The 25,216-nt window shown below is 35.9% G+C and overlaps 4 protein-coding genes across 5 annotated transcripts; 1 reads left to right on the forward strand and 3 right to left on the reverse strand.

Moving 5' to 3' along the window:
- Positions 1-3,833: 3,833 nt before the first annotated feature.
- On the forward strand, positions 3,834-7,737 carry LOC131603333 (YTH domain-containing protein ECT4). The gene is made up of 10 exons (XM_058875625.1): positions 3,834-4,096; positions 4,310-4,386; positions 4,564-4,723; positions 4,803-4,879; positions 4,969-5,275; positions 5,363-5,562; positions 5,738-6,325; positions 6,405-6,617; positions 6,699-6,842; positions 6,941-7,737. The coding sequence occupies exons 1-10, from the start codon at positions 4,069-4,071 to the stop codon at positions 7,178-7,180; spliced, it is 2,034 nt and encodes a 677-aa protein (XP_058731608.1). The 5' UTR covers positions 3,834-4,068; the 3' UTR covers positions 7,181-7,737.
- On the reverse strand, positions 7,484-10,474 carry LOC131603334 (kxDL motif-containing protein LO9-177). Of its 2 annotated transcripts, none has more exons than XM_058875627.1 (4): positions 10,308-10,474; positions 10,071-10,223; positions 8,577-8,709; positions 7,484-8,361 (listed from the first exon to the last, which is right to left on the reverse strand). In XM_058875627.1, exons 1-3 carry the CDS (start codon positions 10,427-10,429, stop codon positions 8,607-8,609), a joined length of 378 nt encoding a protein of 125 aa, XP_058731610.1. In that variant the 5' UTR covers positions 10,430-10,474; the 3' UTR covers positions 7,484-8,361; positions 8,577-8,606. The 2 variants fall into 2 exon arrangements, with proteins under 2 accessions (XP_058731610.1, XP_058731609.1); XM_058875626.1 differs by having other exon boundaries at positions 8,573-8,709; positions 10,308-10,473.
- Positions 10,475-14,208: 3,734 nt separating this feature from the next.
- Positions 14,209-15,381, reverse strand: LOC131605786 (protein MAIN-LIKE 1-like). The gene is made up of 3 exons (XM_058878095.1): positions 15,166-15,381; positions 14,395-15,079; positions 14,209-14,309 (listed from the first exon to the last, which is right to left on the reverse strand). Exons 1-3 carry the CDS (start codon positions 15,379-15,381, stop codon positions 14,209-14,211), a joined length of 1,002 nt encoding a protein of 333 aa, XP_058734078.1.
- A 3,029-nt stretch (positions 15,382-18,410) lies between these two features.
- On the reverse strand, positions 18,411-23,868 carry LOC131603335 (translocase of chloroplast 159, chloroplastic-like). The gene is made up of 2 exons (XM_058875628.1): positions 19,141-23,868; positions 18,411-18,734 (listed from the first exon to the last, which is right to left on the reverse strand). Exon 1 carries the CDS (start codon positions 23,684-23,686, stop codon positions 19,184-19,186), a length of 4,503 nt encoding a protein of 1,500 aa, XP_058731611.1. The 5' UTR covers positions 23,687-23,868; the 3' UTR covers positions 18,411-18,734; positions 19,141-19,183.
- Between the last annotated feature and the right edge of the window lie 1,348 nt (positions 23,869-25,216).

The raw sequence follows: 25,216 nt of genomic DNA on the forward strand, positions 1-25,216 counted from the left end.
GTTTTGTTGTTGTTAGCTGCTAAAAACTTTTGCTTTCAATTAATGGAACTTATTTCTGTTTTAGTTTAATAGCTGTGTTATTTCATTTACTTGCTAAAAAAATAACATAATAAAACAAAGGAACAAACTTAATGTAACCCCCATAAAGACATGCAACTTTAGAGAAACTTAGAAAAAATTTATTGGGACTATAACAAATCTGGAAACAAGGTCTTGATGCTCATCAATTGCACCTTCTGATGTTTCTGATAACCCCCGTCATGCCTCAAGTAGTTAGAAAAGTAGGTAAGCTCTTGGTAAATTTGAATTGTTTTTTTACTACGAAATAGGAATTCCACTGAAGGATTTAGTGAGAGGAGGTTAACACTGATGTTTAAGACTGAGTACAATGGACACGCTGTATATGCTTAAAAAATAAACACTCCAATGTGTGTAATTAAAGTAAAGCCAAAGTGAACTTCATCAATAAATAATAAGCTTTTGTGCCCGTATATGGAGGAATAATTCTTGTGTTTCTGAAACTGGAGGAAAAATAGTTGTCTACACTGTTGGTAACAGGTTTGACTCATTACAAGTGAGATCCTGTCAAGTAAAAAGGTGAAGCAACTACGAATAATATAATTTTCAATAAATGTGTGTGTGCGTGTGTGAGTTCTAAGTATAAAGTCACAAAATAGACAGTCAAACCCCCTGTTGAAACTGGAAATTGAGTTATTAGACCATATGATAAGGCAACCAAAGATAAAATTAGGCTGACTAACTTAACTGAAGAGTTCTAGCGTGACAAGGTGCATCAGAGATATAAACAACACATACACAATTATGATTAAGCTTCAGGGCTGAGTTGTGCCAAATTTAGAAACAAAACCCTTGAGATAATTTATGAGTTGTTGATGAGGTTGGTGTTGTTAAAAAGGTGGTTACTTGGAAGAAGTTTCTCTGTCATTTCCTGTCGCATCACTTGAGGACATTCAAGATTAGGGGCGTGTTAACCCATATTTCGTGAGTTAATACATGCTTTAATCTTTTTAGTTATTAGTAGTTAACTGCTTTTTAATTTTTGTTTTACCGCATTTTAGTTGTTTTTAGAAGAATTAGCTTGGAGCACGATAGATGCTCCCTTTTGTTGTCTTGACGTGTTTTTGCTTAATTTAAGGTTAACTTTGTCGAGCTGAGGCAAGACTGTTGTGGTATATAACGAGGAACACAAACTGAAGCAATAGTTGGACTTAGCAAGAGAGGAAAGAGTGATGAAGTCAGCTGGTTTCTAGGGCAAACATGGAAGGATGGCAACAATAAAGGGAATATTTGTTGTGCGAAGAAGAAAACCCATTTGAATCAAAAGGATAAGGCTTAGAGGCACTAGAAGACAAATAATAGTACAATAGTAATATGTGCATTGTGCAGAGCCGCTTGCGCTTATAGGGCAGTCTGCCACAATACACCTTGTCCCCCACCAATGTTCCCTCGTACATGATACCTTGTTGGCAAAGCAGAAGAACGAGGAAATGATGTTAATTATTACACGGGCTTGATGTGATTTCCTCATATTAGACCTATGATCGAAGACATCACAAGAAACCCTAGTGAAAGACTATATATAAGACCTCGAGGAGAATGAGAAAGGAGTTCAACAACTCCAATAAAAAATACAGAAGATACTACGTGTGAGAAAAATGGAGCGCAAAAAAGAGTTTTTCTTCTTCTCACCCAATCATGTACCAGCTGCTGAACTCATGTGCGATTGGAGTCACCTCTTTAAGATTATCCATCTCAAGAAGTTCTTAAGTCTCTCTTAGATTTATGTCTTTTTTTCATTATTTGTGTAAGGATGTTCCTTCTGAGAACTATGCTTGTAGTTTGTACTAAGTTAATTATGAGCTAAACTTTTTGTAGTTGAGCAATGTGAAGTTAATATTAAGTTGTTTTTTATGTTAAATGACATGTGGTTTAATGACATGTTTTATTATGTGTTAACCAGGTTATAAATCCACTTCATTGAATGATCAACTTAGGAATAGATAACAATAAGTGGATTTCATAAAAAAATGGTTAAAACGAGATTGATAGAGATATTCACTCACCTAGCTCACTTAGAGACAAGGAGCTGTAACTATTGAGGATTTCAGAACAAAAACAGACGTATGTTATGGCTATAAGTGAGACTTAGAGATTTGTTCCGTTGCCCTTTTATGCATGCTTTGATGTTGTAAAAATACACCATAAGATTATTCCGACCTCGCCAGTCACGACACAACTCATCATAACACATATTTACCTCTATGTTATTAATGGATCATAACTTAACTCAATCACTTTTGATATATTTCCACTATCAACTTGCATTGTTTTAAGTTCTGTTTTACTTGAACATTGAACTTAATACATCAACTATTATTTCTCTCTTTGCTTATGCGTAATCTCAAGGATAATTATTTGCAAAATCAATCTAAGTAACAATTTCACTCCATGTGGGTACGATACTCTTATCTTTATCACTTGTTGCAATTAAACATACGTGTATACTTGCATGTGACACAAATAGACAAGCAACAATTGACACATCAACTAAGTATTCATTTTTAATTAACTCCTCGATTAAATCCTTCAAATGATCACACTCATTAGTGTTGTGCTCATTGCTATAATGGAATATGCAAAATTATACACTTGTCAGTAAGTGTCGACTCTTTCACGGGATGTGGATGTTGATCTATATGCTCGCATGTATAATCAAGACATCCAATATGACAAATCTTATGAATAATGAATATGCAAGCCAACTAGTAGTTGCTCAGTTTTGATGATGAAGTCAAGCAACTACTAGAGGATTTGCACACCAAAAGCGTACAATACCTTGTAGCTGCCGTGACACAAACTTAAGGTCGACCTGTACAAGACATTGGTGCTGATGTGCATGGAACCTGTTGCCGAAAACCCAAGCAACTCACCTCGACACAAGGAAAGGTGGTAATTCGATGAAATGTTCACTTATGGTCTGAACGAAACTCCAGATGCAAAAAATTACAGGGGGTCGAATCCTGCGACTCATCATAGAGAGAATAATCCAGTAGAGGAATTAAGTCCATTGACCCAAAACCTTTCTAAGGTAAAATCGATTGGCAAACGGTCATGTGCAGCCTAGTACCAAACGCCAAAGAAAGACATGTTAATCCATCTTTACACAACACAAGATTAATATTCTTAAGTTAAGAAAGACATGTTAATCCCATCCACACACAAATTAGTGTTCTCAAGTTTTATATTAGTAGATTTATTCAATTTTTGTCATATAATTTAACTTTAATATATTTATCTCATTAATTATTTGTTATAAACTCATTAATTATTTTATAAACTCATTCGCTAAGGGTGACATATCTCTCATTTGCATGTTATTACAAAGAAGTCTAAGATATTTTATTTTCATGCAATTCAAATTCAATGAGTCCAAATAAATGAAGAAACGCATGATATATGTGGTTGAGCACATGACAGAAGGCGCCCAAAGAAAAAACCGAAGAAAAGGCTACCGCAAATCCAGCTGGACGAGGACATTCGTGTCATTTTCTAATTAGGGTTTCCCAAACAATGCATCTTCAAGATTCAAACCGAGCTACGCTAAACTCACACGCCTCCTCAACAAATACACAACAACAGACCAATGAGAAATTATTAATTAAATTTCCATTTAAAAACAAAACCAATCATAATTCACCACGTGTTAATATCAACCAATCAGAAAATAACAATGAGATCACAGCGTAACCCGCGGGTGAGACAAAGACAGTGAGAAAAGAGAGTGTAGGTGGTGCTATTTGAATCACTGCTTTTGGTGAAACAAAACCCTCTCTCCCCAAAAACCCAAACCCTTGGCGGCTGCGAGACTCGTTCTCTCTCTCTCTATCCATCTTCTCTCTCTATCACTCTAGGGTTTCTCAAATCTTCGATTTGGGGCTTAAACCCTTTGTATCTCGATTCAGATTCAGATTCGTTTTGGGGGTTTCTGTTTCGTGATTTTTTTTTTGTTCAGAAGAAAGAACGAGATCTCGTTTTATCGATTTGAATATGGCTGCCGTTGCAAATTCCGCGGATCGTATCCTTTGTAGCTGTTTAAATTATTTGCTGTATTTTTCATTTCTTGATCTGTTTTTGTGAACTGTTGATTGGATCGGACTGTTTTTTTTTTACTTGATTTTTTGTTGAAGTTGATTTTATCGAGTTGAATCAAAGTTTTGAATTTTGTGGTGTTAGTTGAAATTCGAATTTGCGAGTTTTTGCTTGTTCCTTCACTTTATTGTATTCACAGAAGCAGTTGAATTGATGCAGAAGTTCACATTAGAACCTCAGCCCAAGTCCGTTGAAATTCCCGAGCCAAACAAGAAGGTAATAATTTTGGGTTTTTATTGTTGCTGTAGTTAATTCATTCATATGTTATTAGAGTAGCATCAGAGGATGAAATGTCATATTTTTCTTTTTTTTTATTTGTTTTTAGTGAGATTAATAAGTGATGACTGAATTTGGATTCTCTTGTGCTGATTCAAAATTTCAATTTTTTTGCAGGCTACAGGTAATCAATATGGATCAGTTGAGAATGGAAATGCTCTGAATGGTCAGATCCCATCTTATGAAAGGTCCCTAACGCCTGTGTTGCCGGAATTTATGGATCCCGCCATGTGCTATCTCCCAAATGGCTACCCATCTACCGCCTTTTATTATGGTGGTAAGTGTATGCAAATATTAAATTGATCTGTGTCTAATCAATATTCATTTTTTGTGATCTGATATAGAGCTTCTTTTAGGTTATGAAGGTACTGGTAATTTTGAGTGGGAAGATTTTTCTCGATACATGAGTCCCGATGGAGTTGATTTGACTTCTGTAAGTATGTTTTTCCTTCTAATGAAGTCAAGTATGAAATTCTGTTTCTTGATTTTAATTTTTTTATTAATTAGTCCCTGTATTTTCAGGGAGTCTACGGGGATAATGGTTCTCTAGTTTATCACCATGGATATGGATATGCACCCTACGCACCCTACTCTCCTGCTGGTTCTCCAGTCCCAACCATGGGAAATGACGGTCAGTTATACGGGCCTCAACACTATCAGTATCCCCCTTATTTTCAGCCCTTGACTCCAACCAGTGGGCCATTCACACCTACTCCTGCTGTCCATCCCCAGGGTGAAATTTCCACCTCTGTAGCTGCTGATCAGAAGCCTCTTTCTGTGGATACTGCAAATGGAAATTCCAATGCTGTTTCAAATGGAAGTGCTAAAGGTAAGGGTTTTGATACCTCTGTTAAACAATCTTATTAAAATTATACTATCTGTTGAATACTGTATAAAACATAGTTTGTTTTGACAGGTCGCACTACTTCTGGTTATCAGGATCCCAGATTTGGTTTTGACGGAGCTCGCTCACCTGTCCCATGGCTAGATGCCCCAATATTTTCAGATGGGCAGCCAAGACCTGTAACTAGCACTGCGATCTCATCCTCAATATCAAGTGGCAACAATGGTACTGCTTCAAGGAACCAAACTTACCGCCCCAATTCTCAATATATGGTATGCAAAGCATTTTTAAGCATTTTGTTTTGCATTTTATAAGGCCTTGATAGCAAAATAATTCTTGCTTGTATTTAAGTTTCAATTTCAATTTTACTATCTGCGAAAATCTACCGTCGTTTTATTTATTTATTTAATTTTATTAATATTATTCGGAAACCTTTCTTTTCCATAGGGTTTGCATCATCCTAGACCAATTCCTGCCATGGGAGCCAACCCTGGGTTCATGAGTAGAATGTATCCAAACAAGTTATATGGGCAGTATGGCAACACAGCTAGATCAGGTATGGGTTATGGAGCACATGGGTATGATTCTCGTACAAACGGGCGAGCCTGGCTTGCTGTTGACAACAAGTACAAAACAAGAGGAAGAAATGGTGGTTACTTTGGGTATGGCAATGAGAACACCGATGGTTTGAATGAACTGAACAGGGGACCTAGGGCCAAGGGTGGCAAGAACCAAAAGGTTTTTGCACCGACTGTTCTTGCTGTGAAAGGGCAGAATTTGCCAGTTAGTGCCGATGAAGAGAAGGAGAAGACTTCTAATATTCCAGACCGTGAGCAATACAACAAGTCTGATTTTCCAGAAGAATACACTGATGCTAAATTTTTTGTCATCAAGTCTTATAGTGAGGATGACATTCACAAAAGCATCAAGTATAATGTATGGGCCAGCACACAAAACGGTAACAAGAAGCTTGATGGTGCTTACCAAGAGGCTCAGCAGAAACCTGGTGGCTGCCCTATTTTCCTTTTGTTCTCAGTAAGCATCTAGGTCCGTTGCAAATTATGTTTTCCTTTGTTTTATTGGTATAGTTTGCTCACATGAAACTCATTTGCAGGTTAATACAAGTGGTCAGTTTGTTGGGCTTGCAGAGATGATTGGTCCTGTTGATTTTAACAAAAGTTTGGAATACTGGCAGCAAGATAAGTGGAATGGTTGTTTTCCTTTGAAGTGGCACATTGTCAAGGATGTTCCTAACAATGTGCTGAGACACATTACATTGCAGAACAATGAAAACAAACCTGTCACAAACAGTAGGGATACTCAGGAGGTAATTGAGTTTTTGCTCATGTAGTTGTCAATTGGTTGTAATAGTGGGTTCTCATCTGATCAATCAATTTTGTAATTGTAGGTACTATTGGAGCCAGGTCTGAAGTTGATCAAGCTTTTCAAGGAATATTCTAGCAAGACATGCATTCTGGATGATTTTGGTTTCTATGAGGGCCGCCAGAAGACTATTTTGGAGAAGAAAGCAAAGCAGCAATTCCCAAAGCAGGCAAGTCTTTCTATCACTCTAGTTGCTCATGTTTTTATTTTATACGGGTTTATTGTCTTACTGATAGATTTTTAATTTTATTTTACTTTCTGATGCAGGTTTGGGAAGGGAAGCCAACGGAGGAAAAGGTAGAGGTGAATGGTGAAATAAATACTCAAAAATCTGAAGTTACCTCGGAGTTGCTCAAGGAATCGTCTACCATTGCTGTGAAGGACACTGAAAACCACACACTTTCTGAGAATGGAGCTGTTGCCAAAACTGGAGATGCCCCGAAGGGTGCTAAGCCAGTTGTATCTGAGAGTAAAATCGTACCGAACGGGGTTGCTAATGGTTGCTAAGTACTCTACTGCTTCCAAAGAGGCGGTGATTGAGTTTAATGGCATATATGTTCATCCTTTGCAATACTAAAACTCAGCAACTTGGTTCCGCCTGATTGGATCCGTCTCGCCTTCTCCTGCTGTGTGAAGATGATTGGTGATTAGTGAGATCTGTACATTGAGATAGGCTGAGCGGAGGTAGTTGATAGAATGCTAGCACCAGCCCCATGTAATTGCGTTTTGTTTACGGTGGTTAGTTCCTAACAGGTTTTTTCTCCTAGGGTTTTTTTGGGTTTTAGGGTTTCTGCTTAAGATTCTTATATGTTTTTGTTCGCTTTTTTTCTTTCCTTTTTTTTTTTACTTGGATGCTCGGTTTCTTGTCTTTTACTTTGTTGGCGAGTAGCAAGGGGTAGATGCAAGGTGGAAAATACTTGAAATATAGTTTGCTTTAAGTTTTTTTAAGTCTGGTTAAATTAAATTTTGATGATTGAATTGCGCCTACCAAGAAAAATATAATGGACAATCTATTATGTAATCGGGTGTTTTTCTGGCTATGAAGTTCACCATATTTAGTTCTAGTATTTTACTATTTTTAATTAATTAGCCTTTCATTGTCAGTGCATATATATTATATTAATGATGTTTGGTAGAGGGAGAGTCGGCTGACGATTCTGCTACTGCATTAAAAAGAAATCACTGAATCATATCCTTCAAAGGAAACTAGAGGGGAACTAGAAATTGCGGTGTATGAAGATTCAGTTATGAGAGATTCCTTAACAATTCCTCCTCAATTGATTAGTGAGGGCAGGTTCCGTCTTGTGTTTGTGATGTTTTTCAAATTTCTAAGCTAGTTCTGGGCTGTTGAATCGTTCATTAGCTACTTGTTCATAGTTACCTTTTTTCTTGAGGAATAAAATTTGACCGGTAGATTGGAGCCAAGGATGTAGAAGGGGAAAGCGCAATAATTTTGGCCGTTCAATAATTTACTATTAAATAAAAAACTCACCAACTCTGATAATTTAAATCTGTCTATTGTGGTATACATTTATGAACTAGTGTCCGCATTATGTGCTACATAAATTTAAGACCCATGAAAGCTAAACGTCCCCGCTACGCATAAGCAGCCTTAAATCAACTTATGCCAGAAGTTTTTCTCCTAGGTCACCCTGGTCGTTCTTCCTTACTCATCCATGCAGTTCCTCCTGAAATAACGTTTTCCATTAGACAAAATGCATTAAAATTGATCAGCACTGAGGAACAAGGGCATTCAGTTTTTGGTGAATATGATTAAGAAATGGCTATAACAATGAAAACCAATGCATGGACACTTTACTTTTTACAAGAAAACAATACTTGAATATGTTATCATTTTAACTTGCAAGAATATCAAATACATAAATAAGTTTGTATAACTTGCTCAGAAGTTTGTGTTCAATAACATCATTAGCTATTTAGGCATTTCCAGATCTGGTCTCCTATCAATCACTTTGCTCATTGAATCTTCAGGAAATGCTTCAGGATAAGTTGTCGTAAGTTTCGTCTTCATGTTTCTGCAAAAGGCAAAGTTTATTGAAGTTTTAGCTTTTGAACTCATAATGTAAATAAATGGAAAGCAGATATAAATAAAGTTATAATTAAGCTAAACATATATAGAAGGTTCTGTATTGTATAGTGCAATTTTAGCCTTACTCTCCCCTAGGTTGTTTAATCACAGATAGCGGCGAGTAGCGCCGGACCCCCAAAATGCTATAGCGGCATAGCGGATAGCAGGATGACCGCTATTGCGAGCTTTAAAAACTAAGGTAAATATTTAACATGAATACATGAATACTTAAAATAAGTTCCAACAACAAACAAATTGCCTTAAAAACAGAAGTTGCAACAACATGCATAAATTCCAACACCACCACAATATAAGTTCCCATCAAAATCAAATTATAAATGTGCTCAAAATGACTAAACCAAATTCTAAACGTAAGCAAAATGACTAAATCTCATCCGTCTCATCTTCACTTCTAAGTTCCACCACATTAATATCATTTAGCTCATAACTTGATTCAATTTCAATTCTTCTTCCACCTCCAACTTCTCCATTAGACATTAACGTAGCAACTCTAGAGTTGTCTAGTATCTCTTGCTGGTTCATTAGCCCATCGGCACTAGGAGCTTTTATATTAGTCAAACTCTTTACTTCTACTGTTTGTTTGCTCTCTCACTTCATCAATCATTATCAATCAGGTTTATCAAATATTGTAGTTCACAATAAAAAACAGGCGAGATGGCCCAAAAAAACAAACAGTCTTGCATCTCCTGAAGGCCACCCATGGCATCAACATCTGAGACTGAGTTCCGTACTTGCCACCACTTCTGTCTCTTCGATCAGTAAGAAGTCACATTGAGGTTTTTGCTACTGATTTTCTAGCACAAGCCCTTTTGTCTTCTCTTCTACTGTTTACATGCTTCTCTACTACCACATACTCTTGTTACCCCAATTTAAATCTTGCCATCATCACCATCAAAGACAGCATCACTTGGCTTGTTTCCAGTGTTTACTTCCTTCTCTAGCAACAATTGCCTTTGTTACCTCAAAGAAAATCCTTCACGTCAATCTGTTATCACCAAAGACAACTTCATCTTCAACACTTAGTATTACTTCTAGACTCTAGTGTTCACTAACTTCTCTAGCACCAGATGCCCTTGTTATTTCCCAACGTCAACCTTTCATTGTCATCACCAGAGATAACTTTGTAACCTTACAAGATTCCAATTCACTAAGAGGTAGACCAAACTATATTTTGCTAAACAATAGCATTACATTACCCCCTTTTTACTTAGAAAATTAGATGACAAGTCTCTATGAAGAGTTACCATTTAAATCAAATCAAAGATCAAATAATAATAATAACAATACCTTAGTTTGAGAAAAATATAATCAAGGTCAGATTTGATAGACTTCAATACACGAGTATTTCTGGCCATATCACCGGAAATCTCAGTGAAACAGTGTTGAGAGAAATCATTGAAATGAGATAACACTGCATTGCTATCTTGCAATCTTCCCAATCTGAGATTCAATACTCCGAAATTCAGTATAATTTTTTGATTAGAATGTATGGAAAAAGAAAGGGAAATTGAAAGAGGAACGTACATGGTGTGTTGTAAATGGTTAAGGGAACGAAGATCATCGGAACTAACGAGGGTTTTGAACTCACTCGAAAGCTCTTCGGAGCTCAATTTCATCGATTCCGATTCTGATTCTTTCTCTGACATTTCCGCAACCGTGACGGAATGAAACGGTTTTTTCTTCTTTACCCTTTTCACAAAAATGAACAACAGTCAACAGAAGTTAAATTGGGCTTATTGGGTAAAAAAGACCAATATATTCTGTTGTTAGTACTATTCGCACCTTCCATTTTGCTGACATCACTGCTGAATGACTAAATTACACTTCACTACTCTTTTTTTATTTATTGTTTTCTATAATTTGGTTTTCATAAACTAGTTTTCGAATTACATATTATACACCACGTATTATAGCTAGGTTGTTTTGTTTTTTTTTTAAATGATTATTTTAGTGTTACATAAATTTATATAAAAAAAATTATAAAAGAAACTTTTCACAAATTTTTCAAATAAAAATTTGGTATGAATAGTTATTTTTTAAATGTTATTTTAGATATTTCATCATTTTATTGAAATTTTATTTGGATATAAAAATTTCATAAAATCACTTAATTTTAAAGCTATTTCAAATAGTTTTTCACAAAAATATTTTTGAAATATAGTTTTTTTGAAAAAATTACGATTTCAACTATGTTTTAACTTCTATAATGTAAGTTTATGTTATAGATTGTCAAAAATAATCTTTCAATTTTAAAAAAATAAATATAAAAAGCTTATAAAATTTTATAAAATGGTTTCATAAAATCCTTTTTCTTAAAAAAAAATAATTTTTTTAAAGCATACCCAAAGACCACATTCATATTTTGTTCATTAGGTCTTTAAACCTGCTCCTCTTGAATTCTTTTGTTATCAAGTCAGTCAATTGGTTCTTAGTTTTGTAGTCAAGTTTCAATTTCTCTTTGGTTACTTGATTATGAAGAAAGTGACATTTCATCTCTATACATTTCCTTTTATCATGTGCTACTGAGTGATTGGCTGTTATTAGTGACATGTTGTCAACATGTAGCTCCTTTACCTTACTTATATTCAATTTAAGTTCCTTCATGAGCATTTATAAACATAGGCTTTGATATGTTTTAAGTGATGCTCCAACATACTCAATTTCACATGTTGAAAGATGCAATGAGAACTGTGATAATACAACTAATATCAAATATGAACATGTATCATGTAAGGCTGTTCCTTTTGTCTTGAATTGATCACCACTCTAGTTATTGTCAGTGTAGCCAAACACAATGGGATCATTTTTATTAGGGAAATGATAAGCTTACACTCTTTTTTACACTAACATCGTATAATTATACATATAATACATACATTCTATTATTTTATGACTTATTTTGTCTCGATTTCTGTGCAAGGAAATTTTTCTTTTGTTAATTTTTACGGTGTAAGCTACGGTGTATAGGAAAAGAGAGTAAGCATAGCATAGCTCTTTTTATTATTATCATGGTATAGAAAGTAGAACACCATGATACACAATTTCCTTTACAAAAACCTTAGAGAGTGTTTGAATGAAGCATTTTAATGAGGTAATTTTAATGAGGTAATGTAATGTTTTGAGGGAATTTAAAATGATTTGCACAAAATTTATTATTTGGATAAAAAAATGAAGAATTGTTAAAATGATAGAAATTTATGGAGTATTTTATCTAAGTTAAATTTAATCATTTTGAAATGACACCAAAAATCAAAGAATTTGTAATTCCTTCATACTCCATAAAATGTATTTGTTACTATTATTTCTTCAAATTTTGCAAATCGGTCCTCATATTTTCCAAAATTACAAAATTGACCCTAAATTTTTTAAAAAATTGCAAATTAGTCCTTAATAATTTTTAAAATTTACAATTAGGTCCTTCAAAATTTTTAAAATTATAATTTCGTCCCTACTTTTCAATTTTTTAATTTGGCCCAAAAAAAATATATTTTATAAAAAAGACCTCAAAACTCTAACAATGAATTACCTTAATACTCCATCCAAACAAAATAATTTAAAATGAATGGATTTCAATTGAATCATTTGAATTGCTTTGAATTTTAAATTCCTTTAAAATTTTAATTACCTCATCCAAACACACTCTTAGAATCCTCTTTAGCAATTGCTAAGTGAGATACCTTAGAATACTTTTAGCAGTTGCTAAGTGAAATAATTTTGATTATTTCATCCACATCAACACATCTCAATTAAATCTATTAGATTTATGATCCGTTTGTTTTGTTTTTTATAAGTGATTTTTATAGTATTATATATTTTTGTGTAAACAAAATTTGCATTAAAAAATTCATAAAATTTTTAAATTAAATTTAAGTTAAATAGTTATTTTTAAAATGTTATTTTAGTTATTTCATCATTTTATAAAAAAAAATTAGATATTAAATTATTAAAAAAACTGTGATTTCAAATGGCTTTTCATAAAAATTATTTTTGAGATATAGTTATTGAAAGATTCTGAACGCACCCCAAACATACCTTATACACCACGCAAATTTCCATTTTTGCCCTATGTTTCCGTAGATCCGGAAGCACTCCATATTTAAAAAAAACTTGATTCCGTATAAAACAAAAGAAGAAACAGTTAATTTCACCTTATATTTAATTTATCAATACTTCCTCAGATGCATCTACAGAAGCACCTAATGTTTTTCAAACAAAGGTACTTCCGCAGATCCATCTATGAAACATTATTCTATTTTTTAATTTTTTTTTAATATTGTAGATCACTCAATTTTTTGAAATCATCACACTCGCTTCTTTGACATTAATTTTATGGCATGTCTGCCATATTTTACTCTCTCCAGTTGAGAGTTATTTAAACAGTAATGCATTTAAAAGACAATAGTACATAGACCAATAAAAATACAATATATAAATAATGAAAGTCAAAGTGTCGAGTACATCATAGCAGCAGTACCTGATGTCCTCCGCGGCTATGCGGTCAAGAGCGCGCTTGTAGGGATCCGACATCTGGTTCCCTCGAAGGCGTAGGGGTGTTCAAAACCAAACCAACCCAATAGAAAACCGCAAACCAAACCAAACCAAACCGAAACCGCAAAAAACCGCATTTGGTTCAGATTAGTTTGGGTCATCTTTTAACAAAACCGTACGGTTCGGTTCGGTTTACGGTTTGTAGTTTGTAAATCGAACCAAACCGAATCAAACCGCATTATGTTACAACCTAACTTTTACTTAACTCACATCCAACCCAAACTTAAATCTATTACACTTTAGCCTTATAATTACGAACAATTTTATCATCCTTACACATATGATTTTAGTCCCAATCTTCTCAAATATCTAATAGCATTATCGCGCCTTTTTTGCCACATACATCTTCCCTCTTTTTTTATAATCTCTACTCTCTTATATACTTTCTTTTTCACCTTCTCATTTTTATGCAAATGTTCTCTATTTCAGTTTCGTTTTTATCACTCAGCTTCTCTAATCTCTCAACTCTTTTGTTTTTTGTTTTTCACCTTCACTAATCTCTCGTCTCTTCTATTTTATTGTTTCATTCTAATAATTTTTATATTATTTTATATTATTATTTTATGTTTATTATTCCACTTTTGTCTAATTTAATTTTTACATATTAATTAGAAAGTTGTTGTCAAAATATGACGAGTTTTGTTGTTATTTGAAAGTGTATGAATGTCTAAATACAAATTTATGTTGTCATCTATATGTATATGTATGAATCAATAAAATATTTGTAAAAAACCGAACCAAACCGCATAAGTTTGGTTTGGTTTGGTTCGGATTTTTTTTAAAAGCCAACCGAACCAAACTAGACCGCACGATTTTCTCTCTTGCGGTTAGAATGATTTTTTTCGTCAAAACCGCCCAAACCGCACCGCGAACACCCCTACGAAGGCGGGTGAAAGCACTGGCACGCGGCATGACCTCTGTGTACTCCTCTACCTCTCCCCAACCAATAATGTATGGAAAGTGCTGTAGTATCCAACCCTGAAAAAAACACGGTTATTTTAAAGTACGATAAAAAACTATAAAAAAGTAGAAGAGTATAAGATTGTTACCACCAAAAGAGTACAGTTGCCCGCCACTGTCCTTGCCTTCCACAGACATTCCTCCCCAAGTCTATGATAAATGTACGCTAGTACAACCGCTCCCCAATTGTACTCATGAATACGTGTCATATCTGATAAGTACGTCACGTAGACGACGTCTGTGTACGACGAGCTCGTGTCCACAAAGAGATGAGTGCCTATCAAATATAGGAAGTAGCATCTCAGCGCCCGCTCTCTGTGTGTAGCCTGCTCCAACTCGCCCCCCTCAGCATGTTGTGCCGCAGTAAGCATCGCATCATAATGTCTCTGCAGGAATCTAAACCTGACGTGAGCACTTCGTGTCCTCTCCACCTCCTCAAGGGCATCATCGGGATCACCCCTCGACTCAGCAATCAACATATCTTGAGCTTTCGCGTTCGTTAGCCTACTGTGACAAAGGAGGATACCCCTGATAGGTAGATGAAGTAGGCATGCCACATCATCTAGGATGATGGTAATCTCACTATGGAGTAGATGAAATAAGGATGTCTCAGGATGCCATCTCTCCGCAAAGGCCGCAAGCATACTATTATGTATAGTTTCGTAGCCGAGCATACAGAGGTCCCTCATGCCTGAAGCTTCTAGTACCTCATGAAACCATGGCTCGTTAGGCTGCGCGAGATTTTTAATCTTTCGCCCATGGATGCAGAACCTCTGGGGATCCCTACTCTGAAATTTTTAAATAATTTAAACGGTTAGTAATAAGCAAGGTCAGAACTGACGAAAATAAAAATTAATTAACAAATAAAATTTACCTCTCCATCCCATATACGCCTAGTTGCATGCTCATCATACCCTGTCAAAAGGGATGCATCTACAAGACCCCCAGGGTACCAAATAGGCTCCAGCACCGGCTCATCCTCGTGTCCCTGCGTAGGTGGCACAACAAATCCTACATCGCCCGTCACTGCTACATGCACAGGAGTAGAAGTAGAAGAAGTGTCACGACGACGTCTGTGGGGTGGTGGCATCTATGAAGAACCTTTTGCATCATCCTGGGGTTTCCGTGAAGTAGTTGTAGACGGAAAAGGCTCCTCAACTGGGACAACTGTAGAATGTCCGGTTGTAGCGGGTGTATGAACAGGAACAACAACTGAGACCCCCTAAACTGAGATAGATGTAGAATTCCCGGCTGGAGCGGGTGTATCAGGAGAAACAACAGCTCCATAAGTCACCTGAGATATAACATGCGCCCGTTCGCGACGCACAGATGCGTGCTGGGCAGTCCTCCCATGTATAACTCTATCTGGCCCGTGAGTGATAATGCCTGCATAGGTAACCGTACATGAACAATGAAATATTAATAAATAAGAATTTTTTAAAAAAAAAACACTCTTTTCATGTTAGTTTTAAAAACATTGGGTACTTCCGTAGATGACCTACAGAAGCATGTTAGTTGTCAATACATTGGGTGTTTCCGTAGATGGATCTATGAAAACTCCCAGCGTCCATCTCTTCCGTAGATGGATCTACGAAAGCAACTGAAACTCAGACAATCCAGCCACTACAAACTCTTTTTTTGTTGCTTGATCGCTCGTTTAAAACGTCAAACAAACCCTACATTGTCTCTAAAACTATTTCTAAACCTATTAATTCATTTCTACTCCTAAATATCACATTCCTATTCAATTTCAAAACTACTCTAAATTAACTAAAAATTCGAAAAACTTACCGATTAAAATATCGCTTTGAACTTGTTTGAAGTTGATGTTGACAAGAGATTTGAAGTTGAACTTGAAAGAGATTTGAAGTTGAGAGAGTATGAGGAGAGTTTGAGTTTGAAATGAAGAGAATGAGTGAGGGAAAAAGTCTGGCGTGAGTTATAACACCAAATGTTTCCGTAAATTCACATACGGAAGACTTTCGTAGATGCATCTACGGAACAAAGCAACGTTAAACAAAAAAAAGTGCTTCCGGAGATGCGTCTATGTAAGCACGAGGGAAAAATAGTCAGTTCGATGGTGCGTGAGAGATGCATGAGGTATGTTGAAAAATTGTCTAATTTTTTGAAAAAAATTGTGATTTCAACTATGTTTTAATTTCCAATGATATATATTTAATTTTTAGCATGTCAAAATTAATCTTTTAATTTTAAAAAACAAATATTAAAAAACTTGTAATATTTTTTTAAAAAATTATAAAAAATTATTTATAAAAATTAATTTTAAAGGTAAAACAAGTTGTTCCTTATCAAAATAACATTATAAAAAGATTATAAATATAATTATGTAAACAAATATTTTTCACAAGACTAGATTTTACTTCTTAGTCTAGAGTTATAATTAATTTTAACTCTCGAGCCATTTTAATAATTCTTATTAGTCTCTAAATTCTCACACTCAAAATGGACTAAAATATGATGGATTCTAACAAACAATACTTCATAGATGAAATACAATATTTTACCCTAATAAAATGAACTTCATATCTCATGTCTCATAGTTTTAAGCATTATAATAATATTAATTGGAATAATCAGATTAATTGGAATACACTCAAAATGGACTAAAATATGATGGATTCTAACAAACAATACTTCATAGATGAAATACAATATTTTACCCTAATAAAATGAACTTCATATCTCATGGCTCATGGTGTTAAGCATTATAATAATATTAATTGGAATAATCAGATTAATTGGAGCGCTAAAAAAAAATGAAGTTTTTTAAGAAATGAGAAGAAAAAAATTATGGAAGTAGTTATTAAAATGATTTAATTATAATTTATTTATTTTTATTGTTAATTATATATTTATGTGTTAAAATGCTTCATTCTGGATGACAGTGTAAAATTGTTTTACACTGACCGTGTATTCAAATTAATCTCTATAATAATAATAGTAATAAGTTAAGTAAAAAATAAGGTCGGAAACATAATTAAAAATTGTTTTCCAAGAAAAAATGGTTTAAAAAGTCAAAAAGGTATTTTAAAATAAAAAAGAATAATAATTTATTTTGATGAAAAAGATTACTCCTAAAACTGTATGTTGAAATTCAAAACTGGTACACCAAACCCATAATTTGGTTCATTTGGATTATGGCATAACTGAAAGTCTGGTTTGATTCTTTAAATATTTGTTATGATTAAGTAAACGATATGAGATTAAATTTGTGTTATGTCACCTCATAATTACATGAAGTGATAAAATATCAAATTGAGAAGTGAAAAATGTAAAAGTTTGTACACTATTTGTGGTGTATTAAAATAAAAATTCAGAGGTACTATTACATGCATAACCCAAACTCATTCCAACCCGATACCAGATGCATATTAGGAAGAACATTTTTTTTTATCTATTTTTGTGTGTGAAACATGAATTAGAGACATGTCTTTTGGTTAAGCTGGATTCTACATAAAGCTGGATTCTACATACTCCTGAAAATATATACATCAGTATATATTTTAAAAGGACAAGATAAGAAAACAGAATCAACAACAGTTAAGAATAGAGAGAAAATGATATTAGGTTAAAGTTAGAGAATCTGAATCCGAAACATTGGGATAGGATCCACTGACTTTGTGGAGGGAACTGCACCCTGACTTCCTCTCTATATCTCTCTAACAATCCACTCTCTCACCTCTATTTTCCCTCCGTTTTTTATCTGTTTTTCAATTCTCTCTCTACAAGAAATGCCTAAAGTTAGACAAAGTTAGAGAGGAGAAAGTTAGAGAATCTGAATCCCAAAACATTAGGGTGATTTAACTTGCAATACGTACTGTACTGTTTCTACTATGTTACTAAAAATATATTATACAATAGTTTCGCTTAGGTAGTTTATTAAGTGAACTAAGAGACAAAAAAAATTAAGCAAAATACCTGCAATTTGAACTATAGAAACTAATAGTTTAATAACTTCCTGCAAACATATCTCAAGGGGTGCATGATCGGGAGGAAACTATCAACCTCCTAATTTAGAGGGAGACAGTAGGAACAGAAACTTAGGACACTTAACCAAAGTTTTTCCATTCATTAATAGAGAAATGATAATTTATCATGTGTGCAAATAATAAGAGAACTGTGATTAATACTAATATTGAACTCCGCAATTCTAGGAGCCAAATAGGTTTTTGAAACCAAGGGAAATTAAAACATACTACAATGTTATGAATAGTCATTGAGTGAAACTACAATCAAAATTTCAAGTTGTGAACTGTAACACCTTTTTCTGAGACTCTTCATTCAGTTCAGCAAACCTGAGCATTGCTACAGATGATTTCCTATTTCAACACTTTATTTGCTAAGATATCAATACTTTGACAAGGAAGGAGCACTATTCCAAAGCCGCATTTTCCTAATTCACATAAACCACCTCACTCAAACCTGCAAGCAAAAAATACACATTGTTGCCAACAGAATGCAAACGTGCAAGAAATAAAGAAAGAGGAGGAATATTGGCATATTGATTACTAAGGTATTGCCCAGCAAAGTAGTCCAAGATTTTATTTCAGACATGCTTTACTATTCAACCAATAAACAGAAGTTGTAGCAGTAAAGTAGAAAGAACAAAGATGTCAGGGATGACAGAATAAGCATAATCTGACATTGGGATTATTCAAATAGAATTTAAGAAAACAATTGTGAATAAATTCCCTGTAGGTTCCATCTCAATTTCAGTACAACTTTCAGGTGAAAAACAAAATACAGCATAAGATTCGACAGTCCAGACAAAACTACAAAAATACATTATGTAAGAAATTAATGAAAAGATGCAGCATCACATTATTACCTCATAGTTTACTTCCTTAACTAGCAGGATTAGCAAAAAGAGCTTAATAGAGGGAATAGCTCTCAGTAACACCAGGCCAAAAGTTCTTGTAGATAGCCCTGGCAACTGGAAGAATTGCAATAAGGGCAATCTGAAGTTGGTCAGAACTGCTTGTCCTCACAGTGATCTGCCCGCTAAGCTTGTTGTTCAATCCAGCTCGAACCGCCATCTTATAGCTTCGTCCAAGAGAAATCTGTGACTGAAAATTGGCTCCCAAGGCTAAATCACCTCTCCACTGCACCAGAGAAAGACTCAAAGAAGACTGATCCTGACCAACTGGAAAATCTGCCTCTCTAAGCCTCACTTCAACATTGGCACCATAAGCAGAATCATTTTGAGACCGCACGGTCCCGGTGCTCCCCACTAATACCAGTCGTTTCCCCAGTGCTATTTGATCTTCAAGTTTCACACCGGTGGACACATTTTCACCCAAAAATGTCACAGACACCCCAGCGGCAGTTTTATTTCTTTTGAAATTCTTGAACTTGGTCTCACCTCTAACAATGTATGCCAGCTGCTTTCCAATGTTCTGAATGTCAAAGCCTGCCATGGTTGAACCATTTTCTCCATGTTTGGCAGCAACCGATGAATCCAAGTGAATGCTAAAATCTTGCTTGTCTTTTGTTACTTGAACAGTAACTGCTGCCGGGAACTTGTTGATAATGGCCATGCTGTTTTCAATGTTCACACCGTCGTAACCACAATCGTGGTCCCAACTATGAGTGTCTAAGACCGGCCTTGTCAGCAACTGAGAATTTGGTTCTAAGAAACGGTATCTATAGGCTGGACTGTCACTATCAAAGGACTGTGGCAACACCATATCAGGCAGAGGAACTTGCACGGCAGCTGGACTTCCATTCTCTTCATCTTCCTCCATGTAGCCATTATCATTTTCAAAGTTTTGACCTCCTCTTTTCTTCATGTCTCTCATCCTTTTCAACTCCTCTCTCCACTGCTTCTTCTGCAAAAGTTTCACTCGGTAATCATATTCCTCAAGATATGCCTTTTTCTGCTCTCCATTAAGCTTAGCAAACTGCGACTTCTTTAGAGGTTTAAATGGTGGGAGCTGGTCATATTCATCTTCACCTTCCTCTCCATCAGAATCAGATAAGTCAACCATTTCAATATCAGAATCACCGTTATCAATCCCACCTTGATCAGGGAGTTTGGGGTGGGCGCGTGACTGCAACAACCAAGACAGCAAGTATGGAAGTGGTGGGGCGCGGCTTCTAAAACCAAACAGCCTGCGGTTATCAGCTGCTTCCTGAGCCTTTGAAGTGTTAGTAGCCTCAGAGAGAATCTTCATTGAGTAACATAAAAGCAATAACAGAGGTCTCCAACTTTGACCATTAGGAAGCACCTTCTGGCCATCTCTATTTTTTCGACAAGAAGGATGGTTTTCAACTAGTGAAACTGGATTCATCAAATTTGGATTCATAAGACGCAGGTCGCCAACTGCCTGTCCAATGGTTTGTTGAACAATATGAGATCTTTGAGCAACAAATACATCATAACTTAGTGGGGAACCTGATGGCCCATCTGGAGGAGCAGAGGCAGCATGAGTCAGAGTGACAATCACATTACGCCATATTGCTGGACCGAGGGCACTAGTAACTGATCTCAACATGGGCAAATCATTCATATCTCTAGTTTGCAGGTCGAGGCGGTCCACATATAGAACAATATCAGGAGGAGAATTTTTGGTCAATTTCTTCACCGTAGACAAAACTTTTCTGTTGTAACTTTGCTCAAAAGCAGAAGATTTCAAACCTGGCGTGTCAAAGACCCTTATTTTCACTCCATCAACCATTCCAACAATTTCTGTCACAGAAGTAGTAGCAGGACCATATGCACTGAAGCTGGTTTTGGTTTCTCCGAAAATTGAATTAATAGTAGCACTCTTTCCCACACCAGTTTTTCCAAGAACCAATATATTTAAAGAAAATGCAAAATTGTCTCTTTCCTCGGCTTCAAGCCGGGAAGCACTCTCCTTTGCAGCATCTAGGCTGAAGATTTCACCAGCTTGCCTCCCTGCAACAAGTGTCAAACGATACAACACCTGTGCTGCTATTGATTCTTCAGTAGTAAAACCTAGTCTCTGAATCATTCTTAGGAATTTTATCCTAATTTCCTGCAATTTCTCCAGTTTCTTCTTATCTTCTTCACTCAAATCGGATTCAGAAACAACATTACCTGCTCTACTCATGGAAGAAGCAAAAAGATTTGGACGAATTGAACGTACTGCAGGTTTACCTGTCTGGAGAGATGGTCCCAAACCAGCAGGACGCTCGACAGAAAAAAGCCTAGATCCATCTTGAGCAGTTAAGGTGATACCACCACCATCTTCTCCCCCCGCTTCAGATGCTGCTTTCAAGAGAGCAGCCAAAGTAGCAGAATCAAAGAGCTCTTTGCTATCTCCTTCATCGTCAGATACAACTTCTTCATCTGAGTCGCTAACAATCTGGCCATCAATTCTGTCATCCTGTGAACTCTCACTGGCCCTAATTTGCTTCTCCAATTCTTCCAAGTATTTATTGGCAGAATCAGAGCCTCCAAAGATCATTGATTCATCCTTCGTATCCGACACCGAGTCATCAATCTCTCTGTCAATATGATGATCAACAGCAGCCTCAACATTGCTACTATCATCCACCTCAATCACACGATCAACATTGCTATCAGCTTCCTCCTCAACAGCAGTAGCAAAATGCGTATCATCTTCAACCTCGACAACACGATCAACATTGCTCTCGGCTTCCCCCTTGGCAACATTATCAAAATGGGTGTTATCTTCAACCTCGACAACACGATCAACATTGCTCTCAGCTTCCCCCTTAGCAGCATTATCAAAATGGGTTTCATCTTCAACCTCGACAACACGATCAAAATTGCTCTTGGATTCCCCCACAGCAGCATTATCAAGATGGGTCTCATCTTCAACCTCAGCAACACGGTCAACATTGCTCTCGGTTTCCCCCTCAACAGCATTACCAACACGTCTCTCATTTTCCACCTCAACAACATTGCTTTCCTCTTCCTTTTCAACAACATGATCAACATGGCTCCCACCTTCCACCTCGACAACAATGCTTTCCTCTTCCTTTTCAACAACATTATCAACATGGCTCCCACCTTCCACCTCGACAACATTGCTTTCCTCTTCCTTTTCAACAACATTACCAACATGGCTCCCACCTTCCACCTCAACAACATTGCTTTCCTCTTCCTTTTCAACAACATTACCAACATGGCTCTCATCTTCCACCTCAACAACATTGCTTTCCTCTTCCTTTTCAACGACATTACCAACATGGCTCTCATCTTCCACCTCAACAACATTGCTTTCCTCTTCCTTAACAACAACATTACCAGCATGGCTCCCACCTTCCACCTCAACAACATTGCTCCCATCTTCTCCTGCAACAGCACGGCTCTCTATGTTTATCTCATCTTCTGCAGGCTCCAAACTCCGAGTCACAACTTCTGAAATTTCTCCACCCTTCTCAGAAGAAGGAATGTCACTCACTTGCCTATGTGCAACACCATCATCAACTCCAATGTCGACAACTTCATCAGGCTTGGCATCGCCACCGACATTCTCATCAACAAAAACATCACCAGCCTTCTCATTAACAATGTCACTCACTTGCTCATGTGCAACACTATCATCTACTCCAATTTCAACTCCACTGTCAACAACCTTCCTAGACTCAACATCCCCGCCAACAACTTCATCAACAACAGCCACTTCATCACCCTTACTACCAACCTCATCAACAACACTTTCACTACCAACCTTCTCAATAGCTTCAAAACTATTATCAAGACTCACAACAGGAGCAGGAGCCACAACCTCATCTTTCACTCCATCCCCAACAACAGCAACACCTCCATCGACCAAAGGATTAACTTGAAGGCTATCAACAACAACATCCCCACCACTCGCAAACTTCTCATCATCATCAACAACCCCATCACCATTCTCAACAACACCAACACCAGAATTATCACCAGAAACCGACTCCACAACCACAGAATCAGAACGAACAGCTTCAATTCCTGTTCCACCATCCCCTTTCTCCTGTAAACCGTTATTAATTCCTTCTCCAACAACTTCACCCCCTTCAGAATCCACACTCTCAAAACCCTTATCATCAGCCTCCACAAAAACCTCATCCTCCTTCACTTCTTCCTCAACATCTTTCTCACCACCGCCTTTCTCCAAACCGACAACACCCAGCGAATCCTCCTCCTCCTCCTCCGCTTCGTCTTCATCATCAGCGGTCACCTTAGCAATAGGCCTCGGCGACTCTTGATCGAAAGACTCTTCTTCTTTCTCTCGAACGGTGGATTTGGCATCGTAAACAAGAATGGGCGTGGAAGGCTCAGCTTCGTCTTCACCGCTAACGAAACCGTCATCGGAATCGGAACCGTGACCGTTAACACCGTTAAGTAGGTTATTTGGTTCGTGAAATTGGGAAGAAGAAGATAGGGTTTGAGAATCCATGGCGAATGAAGAGAAGAAAAGAAGAGATAAGGTTTTAGGATTAGGCGGAGAGAGTGAAGTAGAGAAATGAAAAGAGGGTTTTAGTTTTATTTCACGCTAAAATACAAACCAATTAGTTTTATTTCTATGCTTCAATTCATATCCTATGATATCTATCGGATATTTGCTGGAGTGGAGAGTATTGACGCTTCCTTTCACTCAGTATTACGGATACTGCATTTTCATTGGATCGGTATTTATATTTATGTTTTTTATTTTATTTTGACTAACTTTTATTGTTTCACAAAATATATTAATAAAATATTCAATTAGTTCATGTATGTTAACAAAAAAAAAAGGAAAAATATTTATGCAATTAATACTGGTTATATGTATTGCCTTTATTTTTTTTTTCCTTCTAAATAATATGTTTTCCTTTATATGAATTAATATTTTATTATTTGTTTTAATCAAATAGACACAGTGTTAAGTTTTTTGATAAAGTTAATTTACTTTAAACAATGATTAACAATACAATAGTGTATAATAGATCTAAAATAAATCGATTTTGAGGTTCTGTCAAAAAAAAAAAAATCGATTTTGAGGAGTTGGGTTTCCTCTTTCTTAAGAATGTTTTTAATGATATTTATTTATTTATTTATTTTATTATCTCATTCACTTTATTACTTGACAATTTCATAAGGTGAAGAATGTTTAGAAAAGAAAATGAAAGTGAGAATGATATGAACAATAATTATAGGAAAGTCATTCTAAGTGTTTTTAGGGTGTATTTGCTTGAGAGTGAAAAGAAAGGAGGGGAGTAAAACTCTTCTTAAACATTTTTTTTATAGTTTTTTGAAAGGGTGAGGAGATGAGAGAATATGAATTTCGATATTTAAAAAATTATTATATTTAGGGTGTATTTTATTTTCTTTCAAATCATTATTTTTATGTGTTTTTTATATTCTTTTTATTAATTTATTATAATTATTCTTCATCTTTGATCGCAACTTTACGTGTCTATTAATCTGATGACTGCAAGTGCACAGTCGTGTCGTGTAGTTTTAAAAGATATCGAACTCACAGGAACTATGAATCGACCTACCGTTATCTAAGGTTACTATGTAAAGCTAAGGCTAAGCAAACTAGGGTTGTTTCTAAGGGGAACTTAAAAATCTTAATTCTAAGAAATATAATAATAATAAGCGGATATCAGTATGCATTTCGTCTAACTTAGGCGATCCGAAGTTCCATTGGCTATGGTTCTCATTTAATTGAAAATCTCTATTAACTACGTCATTTAAAAGTCTTCCTCTCAAACTCTCGCTCTGTTGATTTAAACTACTATCCTAACTCTTAATGTACGCTCTCGCTGTCCCATTAGATTTAGAAAAGCTTTTTGAAAACATCACAGTTGATAAAATGCCCATTTCATGAAGAGGTTATTTACTTAAATCTCCTAGTCTCAAACTCTCGCTCGGTTGACTCGGATCATGCTAGTATTCCCTAACGTACGCTCTCGCTGTCCCGCGTCGGGTTTAAAAACACTTT

This window comes from Vicia villosa, linkage group LG5 (assembly GCF_029867415.1).
Source record: "Vicia villosa cultivar HV-30 ecotype Madison, WI linkage group LG5, Vvil1.0, whole genome shotgun sequence".
In the NCBI taxonomy this organism is placed as follows: Eukaryota; Viridiplantae; Streptophyta; class Magnoliopsida; order Fabales; family Fabaceae; genus Vicia; species Vicia villosa.

Coding starts and splice junctions, on each gene's coding strand:
- LOC131603333 (XM_058875625.1), top strand. CDS start 4,069: ATGGCTGCCGTTGCAAATTCCGCGGATC. Junction 4,097..4,309: donor CGTTGCAAATTCCGCGGATC/GTATCCTTTGTA, acceptor TTGTATTCACAG/AAGCAGTTGAATTGATGCAG. Junction 6,843..6,940: donor AGCAGCAATTCCCAAAGCAG/GCAAGTCTTTCT, acceptor TTTCTGATGCAG/GTTTGGGAAGGGAAGCCAAC.
- LOC131603334 (XM_058875627.1), bottom strand. CDS start 10,429: ATGTCAGAGAAAGAATCAGAATCGGAATCGATGAAATTGAGCTCCGAA. Junction 10,224..10,307: donor AACCATTTACAACACACCAT/GTACGTTCCTCT, acceptor ATTGAATCTCAG/ATTGGGAAGATTGCAAGATA. Junction 8,710..10,070: donor TATATTTTTCTCAAACTAAG/GTATTGTTATTA, acceptor TGCCTTTTGCAG/AAACATGAAGACGAAACTTA.
- LOC131605786 (XM_058878095.1), bottom strand. CDS start 15,381: ATGCCACCACCCCACAGACGTCGTCGTGACACTTCTTCTACTTCTACT. Junction 15,080..15,165: donor GGCGTATATGGGATGGAGAG/GTAAATTTTATT, acceptor TAAAAATTTCAG/AGTAGGGATCCCCAGAGGTT. Junction 14,310..14,394: donor AAGGACAGTGGCGGGCAACT/GTACTCTTTTGG, acceptor TGTTTTTTTCAG/GGTTGGATACTACAGCACTT.
- LOC131603335 (XM_058875628.1), bottom strand. CDS start 23,686: ATGGATTCTCAAACCCTATCTTCTTCTTCCCAATTTCACGAACCAAAT.